We start from the raw sequence: 12091 nt of genomic DNA on the forward strand, positions 1-12091 counted from the left end.
ATTAATTGATTGGACTGCCAAGAGTCAAGATGGTATAATATGATATTAGCATAAACTGAAATTTTTTTAACAAAATTTTAATTGCTGTATTCAGTGTATACTACCCAGTATGCAGCTGTCTTACCCATTGGCGGTGTGGCTAATGTCTGACGTCCCACTATCTGTGCGGGACCAAGGCCATCCAGGAAGTCACTGAACTGGCTCTCAGGGCCCAGGCGAGTGGTGGGGAAGATGAACCTAAAATACACCCGTTGAGATGTGTGAAATGTGTGATCTATCAAACTCATCTATACAAAACAGGGTTGTTTCCAAACAATGCAATACATAGTACTGAGAAGCCAACTACTTCATCATTTAATGTGAAAATACCTCACATTACACATAGATGTATGAAACTTGTCAAGATTTTATCATATTTAGAGCTGCAACTATTATTTTGATAACTGATTGATATGTTGATTTTATTTATTAATCAATTAATCAGATGAAAAATTAAATATTTGGTAATTATTCAAGTAATAAAAATGTAATCCATTATTTACATTTTTTTTTAACCAATTTTATCAATTGTTGCAGCTCTAATCATATTAAACCACATTTGAATTATTTTCATGACAATAAAGTACATTTCATCATCAAAATGTCATTAACGTAATGTGAAATAAAAATGTGTATTATTAAAATATTTTTTTCTTTTCATATTGTTTTTGTGAGATTCACTCAGATATAAATGCATTTGGATGCAGTGATTTGTGATCTCCAGGTTAAATGTCTGTGATGAGGAGTCTGTGTCAACGGACTGTTGTTTAAATAGTGATTAATAAATAAATAAAAGCAAAATACAAATACAATGAGACACCATGTCACTCACGTTCCATCAGAGCTGTTGCTGTTGGTGCTGCCATCTGTTGATTCTTTACTGCCCTGCCGTGTGACACGGTTCCTCATCTCCACAGCGATACCCGTCTCTGTGCTCCGCCGGATGGTGCTGCGTAGCTTCTTTGTTCCACCATCTACACAAAAAAGATGCATATGTAGCACTGGACACTTTCCATGAATAGACCACACACACGCACACACACACACATTCTTGTACATCTATCTTTATGAGGACATTCATTGACACAATGCAATCTCTAGCCGCTTACCCTAACCTTACCCATCACAACTAAGTGCCTAACCCGAACCCTTACCCTAAACCTACCCTTAACCTAATTATAACCTTATCCCTAAAACCAAGTCTTGACCCTCAAACAGGCCTTTAAAGGGGTCTCAGAAAGTGAGGACCGGCCAAAATGTCCTCACTTTACTCTCTTTGTCCTCACTCCAATGATCTAAAACTCAAACTGGTCCTCACAACGATAGTTGTACAGTACACACACACACACACACATAATAAATAAATATAAATAAATTGACAATTTTCCTAAAATAATGTGGGTAAAAGAGCAGGGTTAATATAAACTAAAACCATTTAAAACAATTGTTACTTCAAATAAACTGTAATCACACGATTACCACATGGCACAAGCTGATTGGCTGAACCTCTGCTGATCCTGTAGTCAATGAGATTGCTTGCTCAACATTAATGGTGTGGTTCATTGTCCACTGTAGGCTAGTCCTCCAGCACGTTATCAGAGTTCCTCTGAACCCCTCCACCTCCCCCAGCTCCACCTGCCTAGATCTGCTATAAGATTTATGTATGTCTATTTATGTAGCAGCAGCAGCATATCTTACATGCTTACAGCAGCATGTCTGTGTATCTATTAGCAGTAGCAAGTCCATACTTGTTCTGCAGCAGCAGCAGCAGTCTAGCAGATAGTCGGCCAAGACCAAATACACTAACATTGCCATATTCCATAACATCTCAGACAGTCGGCCCAGATCCAGCACACATTTGGTACACGTGGATTTCACACAGCCCAGATGTGGGCCGGATCTGGGCCAACACTATATTGCTGTCTGGGATGCTAAAACTATTCAGAGTGTTATTATTACTATTCATGATTGAAATAAAATAAATTGACAAAAACTTTAACTAAAATTAAAATGAAAACAGAAAATATAAAACAATTTTTTTTCTAAATATTAAAAACTATAATAGTATCTCAAATATACTAAAACAACACAACAGTAACATATTATTTACTTTTCTTCATGTGACACTCTAGAAAGGGTCTAAATGATGTTAAATAATGGTGCAACAATTTAAGCAATGTTACATTTTTGTAATGAAGGAAATAATATTGTAACCGGGTAGCTTGCAGAATGTGGGACATAAGTTGTTAGTTTAAATAAGTTATTAGTTTAAAAATACATATTTTTAATACAACTGATTGAATATTATTGCAGTCAATTATATCAAAATGATTACATATGATTACAAGACAGTCAGGAAGGTCAAGACCTTTATAACTTATATAGTTAAAAAAAGTCACAGGACATTGACGTGTAATGGAAAGTGGCACTGATATAAACTCCTCAAATGTAATGCCATGTAAAAACACAGCATGAACTGCTAAAGTGTTTATGAAAATGAAAGCTGAGCTTATATAGTCCAGTCATATTTCATACCAGGAGTCATTTACTTGGCTACTAATGTAAACTCATCTGTACCCTTACTCTGCATGACTTCCAGCTGTTTACAACTGCTGCATTTAGCTGACATACTTTTCTGACAAGCAATCAATCCAGGCAAAGCATAAAAGCTTGACAACTCAAATGCTTTTGCTTTTGTTCTCAAACACCAAATATGGAAATCAGAACAGTAAAACAAGAAGAAAGTGGTAGTTTAAATTTGTAACAGGGCTTGAAAACACAGTAGGTGATAATAAGCAATGCCAAATTATAACTTCCAAAATTAAAACTCTCATGTTTCATGAGCCCAGAGGCTATCGCCTCGAAGTCACCAAGGAGTTATAAAGTGCTACATCCATTAGCAAGTACACAGTGGTAAACCTCATGCTGATGAGCTCCAGAAAGGGCAAAAAAGCAAAACCATACTGACCATCTGATGCATATTGCACACAAAACTGGGAAGCACTTGTGATCGCAATCAGCCCACTCAGAAAATCGTGTTTACAGCGGGTTGATATTATGAGAGCTATTTACCAAGTTCTTGACTACAAAACTTCCAAAGATATTCAGTTTTATTTGAGGAACTTAGTAACAAGTTTACATGTCAAAGTGGATAGTTCTTGGCCAGAATATAGGGTTACAACGGGGCTAAAGGCGAAGACGAAACGTGGAAAAACTCACATCAGCACTCTCCTAAACAGTTGCGTTTCTCTATGCACATAGAAAAGTTGATTCTGTGCTAATTTGATCTACTGTTGGTGTAAAAGGCATTATTGACATGATAATAAATAGCTGGCTGATTTTTCCTTTTGTTGACATGGTTAGATTTAAATGATCAATATCATTTATTAAGTTGGGTGTCCACCTTATGCCGAGTACACACTGCATGATTTTCAAAGTCATTGGATTGCTGTTCATCTCACACTGATGACTGTCTCGGGTGCCAGTTGCTGTTGTGTGCATTTTCCATGATGGATCAGTGACAGGGGGTCAAACATTACACAACATTTAATAAGAAGAATTGCTGACAACTCTGTCTGGTCTACAAACCACATTTCACACAACCAAACACACGTAAGGATTGATAAAGCAAATAACGTACGATCACGAGTGAGACAGGAGCACTGTAAAAAAAGAAAAGTTGACTTAACTTAAAATTATAAGGCAACTTGCTGCACAGATTTTTTTGAGTTGACTCAACTAAACCACCTCTATAGTTGAGTTGACTCAACTATAACATCTCCAGTTGAGTAAACTCTGTTAGTTGAGTCAACTCAAAAAATCTGTGCAGCAAGTTGCCTTATAATTTTAAGTTAAGTCAACTTTCCTTTTTAATCAGTGAGTTCTCACGTGAGACTATTTCTTGTTAAAATGATGCATGCAAGAAGCTTGTGATAAAAGTTGTCTGTGTGTGCCGATTTTGCAGTGAAAAAGAAAAAGAGACAAGAATATGAAGGACAGAATAGTTGCTTGCAGAAGCAATGCTTGCTGTGTTTTGTGACTCCTCCCCCTGAACTTTCCTTTGCCCTGTATCTTTACCTCTCATTGGCTGTAGGTCGTCGCTGATGTAATTTCCAGTCAAAACGCATTTCACACTGCAGCACTCTGAGTCCCAGACAGGTCCAGATATTTAGCATGCTAAATATTTCACGGGCATCTGAGATACGTCTGCGCTTCTCTCATGGTCTTTCATCATCATGATTTTTGATCATACACAATACACATTTTCACCACGGCCAAAATATTTTTGGTGTTACAGTGCTTGAATTTGGCGTGGGATTGTGCGCATTGAGCATAATTTTACTCATTCCCGCAGATTTTCAGCTCACACCCAAAGCGCGCATCACATAAAGCCGCCTCTCAGTATTAAATAGAGGTTTTTCGCTGCTTATTGCGCTTAAACAGTCAAATACACACAAAATAACGTCTTGGCAGGTATTCACATAAACACAGTCAGTTATGTTTTAAGTGAACGTAAACAGTTGAGAAAGAAAACGCATGTGTAACAGAATAATGGACCTGTGCGTCAATTCTTAAAGTGACAGCAGCCTAATATGAGATAATATTAAAAATATCTATATGACAGTTTTTCCCCATGGTATCGATGTTAAAATTTTGGCCAGTGAAAATGCTGAGTGGCTAAATTTGGAAAACCACAAGCCATATTGGCTGGTGAGCAAAAAATTATTGTCAAGCCCTTATTGTCACTCATGTGATTTCGGAATTTGGGAATATATATTCCCAAACATATTTACAAATATGATATTGATCATATCATAAAATATAATTTATTCTAACCCTAACCCAAAGTATAGCCACATTAAATTAGTATGGGATCTCCTTCAAATCTTTTTAAAATATTTTTTTCTGTATTTTTAAAAAGACATATTTTAATAACAGTATATTTATTATTAAAAAAAACCAAAATATTTTATTTATCAAAATAAACTGAAAATAATACAAACTTCGCTGAAGTGATTTTTTTTAATGAGTATTAACTTACATATTATGCAAAACATTTGCATCAACACTGGGGTATTTTTGCCCCATGCTAGTGAGCCTTTTTCCCCGAGTGTGTGCCACCTCATATGTTTTATAAGATAAAAAAATAAAAAACCTTTTATAATTTATTTTCTCACAGAACATATTGATCCATCAATGTTCACTAAATAAAATATTTCTGCAATCATACACTATGGGAGCAGTGAAAAGCACATTTCCCATAAGGTGTGCTTATAGCCCTGTTGGACACATAAATCAAAGGTCTGGGTAGATGATGGCAGGCGACTCACAAACCTGGAAGATGCACAAGACAAGTGCACCCAGCAATCTGTTACAGCCAAGCATTGACGGCCAACCTGCTGACCTCACCATATAAAGTGAGAGAGGGGAAGGAAGAGAGAGAGACAAATAGGCTGCTGCTCAGCTGATGTTAAGAAAGAGATAAAGAGAAAAACATGCCGCTCTATTCTGTGCCAAAAGATGACATCTCAACAACAGAGAGTGATGACTTCATAATTACCTCCTGGATTAGATAGGAGCCGATAAGACCATGAGCCAAGAACTAACACTCTGATATATGAATACTGTTAGTGTTTAAAGGGATAGTTCACCCAAAATTAACTTTCTGTCACGGTAACACTTTTTAATAACTTTCATAAGTCATTAACAAACATTATATAACGCTTAACAGACCATTAGTTAATATTTATTAAAATAGCTAGAAATATGGGATAATATGCTTGTTAATGTTTACTAATGAACTTATTAAACATTTCATAATGATTAACAGATCATTATTTATTGTACATAGATATGCTTACAATATCATTAATCTTTAAATTCATATGATCATGCAATTCTAAAAAAATCTACAAATGATTTTAATAATTGTATAACATCTGTTAAAATATATATATTTTTAAATTAGATCATTAGATTTTTAAGTGCATGATCATATTAAATGAAAGTTTAATGACATTTGTAAGCATATCAATTTACATTAAATATCTGTTAATCATTATCTAATGTTTAATAATTTCAGTAAACATAGTAAACATCAACAAGCACATTATCCCATATTTCTAGCTGTGTGAATATATTAACTAATGATCTATTAAGCATTATATAATCTTTGTTAATAATTTATTAATGAAAGTTATTATGTTACCAAACATGGATAAAAATAATAAATATTTCTAAAGCACCAAATCAGCATATTAGAATGATTTCTGAAGGATCATGTGACAATGAAGACTGAAGTAATGGATAAAATGGAAGAAAATTTATGTTTGTTATTTAAAGAGATACTTCACCGATTTTTCATATTAAACTATGTTATTCCCTTAACTAAGACGAGTTGATGCATACCTCTCTCGTCTCAGTGCGTGCACTCAATCGCTCTGGCGCCGCGGCGACACTTTGATAGCACTTAGCTTAGCCCAGTTCATTCATTAGGATCAAGACAGAGGTGAAGCTAGAAGCGACCAAACAATTCCACGTTTTCACTATTTAAATACAGTTACACGAGTAGTTACACGACCAAGTATGGTGACACAAAATAAAACGTGGTGCTTTTCTAAGCAGGTAAAAAGGATAACTATAATGTATGTAATGACTTTTTACTGCGCCGCCGCCGAGTCGAAGTGCTCCCGAGTCCCAAGTGCTATTCCACCATGGAATAAAAATTTAGAATTATTTGTAATAAAAAAAAAAAAAAGCAATTGCACTGCAAATGACTCAATGACTCTATGTTCTAAACTGTTATGAATCACAATAGTGTCGTTTCTGCAGAAGAATATGTACAGACAGGCTGCAGAACTGCAAGTATTGCATTCCCAGCAGACACTTGCTTACTGTCATGGTGCTCATAGTCTTTAAAATAAAATAACTGCAAGAGCGAGTGCGAGACATAGAGAACCAGAACAGCTTTCTAAAAATACTGACAGAACATGAACAGTGTGGGCCACAGGAACACAGAGCAAGAAGATGCACGCAATTCACTGAGGTGTTCATTTAAAAATGAACAACATCTGATGTGGATAGACAGTTGATGCTAAAATACCACAGACATAATGGCAAGCAAATGCTTGGGAAATATTATATGTGACATTTTCAGAACAGTTACTTTGTGCAACAGAATAACTACATGTTGTCGTCTTATATAAACATGTTATTTTACAAGAATAACAGGCTGGCTCTGAGGTAGTGAAAGGGAACTGTACATTCACTGTATGTGACATGTTGTATCTATGTTTGTAGTAGAATAAATGGCCACATTTAAAGATGAAGTAAGTGATTAATTTCCACTAGTATGTCAAAATTATTTTTACAGGTTCCCCAAATACTCCTGATTTTGGTTATAATCTAAATAATCTGCCATTGGTTGACCAAAGAGTTAGTCCCACCCTAAACTCATGCCATTGATTGGTTGCTGTGTCATGCTGCTCAGATTGTGTTTGTTTAATTCCTCCGAAGTAATTTTAGAAAATGTAAAAATTACAGGGTCTTTTAAATTGACAGATATGTCTCGTCACAGGCCCCTGGGACAGTGTCCAGAGTTCTGTATCTTTGACCTCGTTTAGTACTTAATTGGCCCAAAAAGACACTCGGCCATGAACTGCCTGTGAAATGTCCATTCAATAAGTTGCCAGAGGGACGTCCAAAATACAGGGGTCAAAAGGTCGCAGGACCTCGAAATTCAGTACAGTCCACCATCAAGGGCCCTTGCGGCTCTAGATGTTTCCTGAGCCAATTAGCCCCTGCTGCACAAGACCTTTACAGGCACATGCTCCCATAGAGATATAAGTAAGACATCTTTTGACCTAGCCCTGTCGGTATGTCGTCAAGGGCCCTGTGATGCAACTTTCTGTGAAGTCTGGGGCTCCTCACAATCTTATATAAAATCTCACAATTTTGATTTATATCTCATGACTGCGATTTTAATTTGACTTGGAATTGCAACTTATAGGTAAGAATGTTACTTTAAATCTCACAATTGTGAATTCAAATCTTGTAATGCAACTTTATTTCTCACAATTGGATTTCATATCTCATTTAGGACTTTGGTTCTTGTAATTGTGACTTTCTATCTCAAAATTAGGATTTTAAATTTCAAAATGTGACTTTATATCTCACTATTTGACTTTGTATCTTGCAATTGCAACTTTACATCTCAAAAGGTGAAGTTAAAACTCATTGTGACCTTTTCTTGCACTTGCAACTTTATATCTCACAGTCTGATATTATTTTAACTTTTAAACTTTATTTCACAATTACTTTATTTAAAAATCTTTTACTCTGTGGAGGAAGCATTCTTCCATTCACAATCAAACATAGACCTCTGACTGAACCAACTAACTGAACCAAATAACATTATTCTAAACCTTTATGCATGTTATTCCTGGTAAATTTTCCTTTGCACTGAAAGCAACATGTTGAGGGGTAAAATCTTTCTCCAAGATGCTTATAAAACACATTTATCTTTCTATATACGGCTTCATCTCCTGTCTGTTTCTTCCTTTCTCAGTCCTTGTCATTCGACAGCTATTCCCTTGTATCCAAACGCCTACTCTGCCTGTTTCACCCAGAAGTATCTCGCTACTGATCCCCAGTAAATACCAGAACAGCGGGAGAGTCTGTCCTTTGGGACACTTTGATGAAATATTAAACAGTGCAGCTCAGAGAGAGAGAGAGTGAGGGAGGGATGGGGTTGACAGAATCAGGGCTGAGGGCAAGAGGTGCTAAAAAGATTCATCCAAGTCCACGTGACACTTTCCCGAGAACAACAGCAAAGCCCTCACATGCAGCCTGAAGAGCGATCCACCTGTTTAAATCAAAGCGCATGAGCATAGATGCACACAAACAAGCCATTTTCACCTTCACACAAAACCTGTTCCCACCTGCGGCTACGCTAAAAAAGCTCATCAACGTTGTCATGCACGCCACTGACTGCGTGTCTAAAAAAGGGAAGTGCCTTGTGTGCTGGAGACACATCCTTCTGTCTGGTATCTGTGGCAACAGCCTGCTCTCTCCAGACAGATATCATGGGGCACAGACATTTTAGATTAACTCGAGCTAAAAATACTGCCTTATCGCCCAACAGGACACAACTAATCAATGGCTGATATTTCAGGAAGATCTGTGTGTGGGTGGTCTGTGAAGGAGAATCTAATTAGGGGGCTTCCACAAAATAAACAGTTTATTCACAGACTAAATATGTAACAGGAAATATTTGACAGAAGCTTTTTCATAAGGGTAGACTGCTGAGAGAGTTATAGGTAGACTGATGATTTGCTCATCCGAGGTATATTGGGTATGTTCAGAACTGCATATTACCACACTGCTCACACTTTTTTGTAGTATGCAGTATAGGGGTGGGCCATATGATGTATATACTGTGCAGTTGCAGTACTGTGTCAACAGGTAGAGATTTTGCTATGCTGTTTTTCGCATGATAGATAAAGTCGTGGACAGGACTGCTTTATGTTATTTACAAATAGAATGCTTTTAGCGTGTAAGATATGCTGCATGAATAGACATAAATAAGTAGCAGATCTATAGGCAGGTGGAGCTGGGGGAGGTGGAAGGTTCCAGAGTAAATCTGATACCGCTCTGCAGGACTAGCCTGCAACAAACACTGAACCAGACTATTTGAATGTTGAGCAAGTAATCTCATTGGTTGCAGGATCAGCAGAGGCCAATCAGCTTGCGTCATGTGGTAATGTGACTGCTTGCAGATTGCATGCAAAGGACCTATCAGCCTGCAGCCTCTAGAGTTTCATGACTGTACTAGATATTTATTTCCAACATTCATTGTTGCATAATGTGTACTGTTTCACATTCTTTATTTACACTGCGCTGTATATTGTATGTTTTATGTGACAATACATTTTTCAAATAGTAACGCTACACTGTCAGAAAACTGCTTACTGCGTCCTATTTTTTATGAAATAATATATGAAACTATACATTTCCACAGCATGCAGTAAGAAGTATATTGGTATTGTAATATATTGACAATGTAATACACTGTACAATTGTTTTCTACTGCGCAGTATGCAGTTTGTTGGTATTCTTTTCTAACAACAATGTATCACACAGTTTCAATGTGTAGCATAATGTTTGAAACATTTTTCATTGTATACTATATAATATTTTGCAAGCTATTTATAAAAATAAGTAGTAAACAGTATAATATACTTCACAGAATCCAGTAAGCAGTATGCTAGTATTCCATTCCAAACATATCTAGAAAAGATCTTATATTTTTACACAAACTGTACAAAAAAAGTGATAAATATTTCTGAGATGATAACTGGATGCCACTCACTGAATTAAACATGCAAAAGTAAAGGTGTTATGTGCCAACAATGTAGCATAGGCCTACTATGTCTTGCATACTATAAACCAGCAAGGCAGTATGCGGTTAGCATTGCGCTAGTATTCCAAGCACAGCCATGGTCATTTGTCCATTTAATGACACTGTAGCATTTTCCATCAGGACTTAATGCATATGTTTCTCGACTGGCTTTGTGCCTCGTCGGCTTTCTTGACGCCTGCCTGAGAGACTCATTAGACCTCTCATCACAGCAGGAGGCACCCGTAACACATTATATACTGTTCCTCACATCTCCATGACGATGAGCAGCATCGCTGATGAGAGAGAGTGACTGATTAAGAAGTGGATGACAGCGAGGGACAGGGAACAAGAGAGTAAATAGAGAGAAAGAGAGATGGGGTGCAGAGGGTGCAGAGGATGAGTGGTAGGGTGGGGGTTCTATTTTTAAGTCTGTAGTCAGGAATATCTCTGCCGAGGGAAAGGGAACTGTGGAGCAGCAGACAACATGCTCAGGCAATAACCCACCACTGCCTCCTCGAAACTCAAAGCCTCACATAAATATCTTCAATCACCCTTAAATCTGATCATGTGAAACGCAAACCATCTCTACATTTTGCTGTGCAGTTAAAGTTTTATGAATCTCTGATCAAACATCAAGCCTAGAGTGTACTTCAGTTTTTATGCGTTCGCTAATGAATGCGTAAAGTGCGTGTGATGTAAATTTCATCATCAGAATGACATTTTTGCAGCCTGATTTTTCAAACCGTGCATACTCTGTATCCCTGCGGCACGTCCTGATTCCGAGTTAGACGTGTTCCTGGATCAACATATTTTGTTGATCCTGGAACAACATTCTGTCCAAAAATGTCCCTACCCCTAAACCTAACCCTGTAATCCCTAAAATCAGAGGGAAATAATAGGTGAATAACACTGATGTAGCAGCACCTTACCCTGGTTTTAATTCTAAACTTGACATAAACTGTAAACTTGTCCCTTAAATCTGATTGGTTGATTGGAATGTTGTTCTAGGATCAGTTGGTGAAATCAGGTTTTGCATGTCTGCGCCTTAAAATGTTTTGCAGTCCACAAGGTGCCCAACTATTTTTCACAGTCGAAAAAAAAAAACGCAGGAGAATGAACAACAACAAAATAAACACAACAACAGTCAGCCACTTTGACGAGCCCTTGTGTGAGGGCGCTAGAGATTCCAGCTTAAACAAGGACAAAGACATTTGAATTGGTCATAACTTCTGGAGAGAAACAGAGCAGACACTGAAGAAGAATGAAACTATATCTAGTGCGCATGTGCCGACTGCCAGTGTTTGCGCATGCTATCATATGAAGTATACTTTGGCCGTTTCCCAAATGGCACACTGCATATGCACTTACAGTCTTGTGGACTTATACTAGCCACTGGGTACATGTGATCGTGAAGAACATAGGGTGTCCCATTTGTCATTTTATAATAAAAAAAAGGTGTTTGCGAGTGCCCCCCTTTGCAGTAGATCTCGATATGCGTCCTCGATATGCACTCTTTCCGAGCACGTATTGAAGCGACTCATAGGAAGACCTTGAGTGTTTAGGGTGCGAGTTGGGACAGCTTTGAAAGTCTATGCATTCAGCTGTATGTTTACTTCAAAGCTGAAATATACTTTGGGCTTTACTCTAAGTTTA

At 37.2% G+C, this 12091-nt stretch overlaps 1 protein-coding gene across 1 annotated transcript in view; it reads right to left on the reverse strand.

Annotated features, from left to right (window-relative positions):
- rims3 (regulating synaptic membrane exocytosis 3) overlaps positions 1–12091 on the reverse strand; it is a 69995-nt gene that overhangs the window by 4759 nt on the left and 53145 nt on the right. Inside the window, exons 3-4 of the mRNA XM_084132079.1 lie at positions 872–1013; positions 125–237 (exon numbers count right to left, since the gene is read on the reverse strand). Coding sequence (XP_083988205.1) covers positions 125–237; positions 872–1013 — 255 coding nt within the window. The remainder of the gene's footprint in view (positions 1–124; positions 238–871; positions 1014–12091) is intronic.

Source organism: Abramis brama, assembly GCF_963993115.1.
Source record: "Abramis brama genome assembly, chromosome: 12".
Lineage (NCBI taxonomy): Eukaryota > Metazoa > Chordata > Actinopteri > Cypriniformes > Leuciscidae > Abramis > Abramis brama.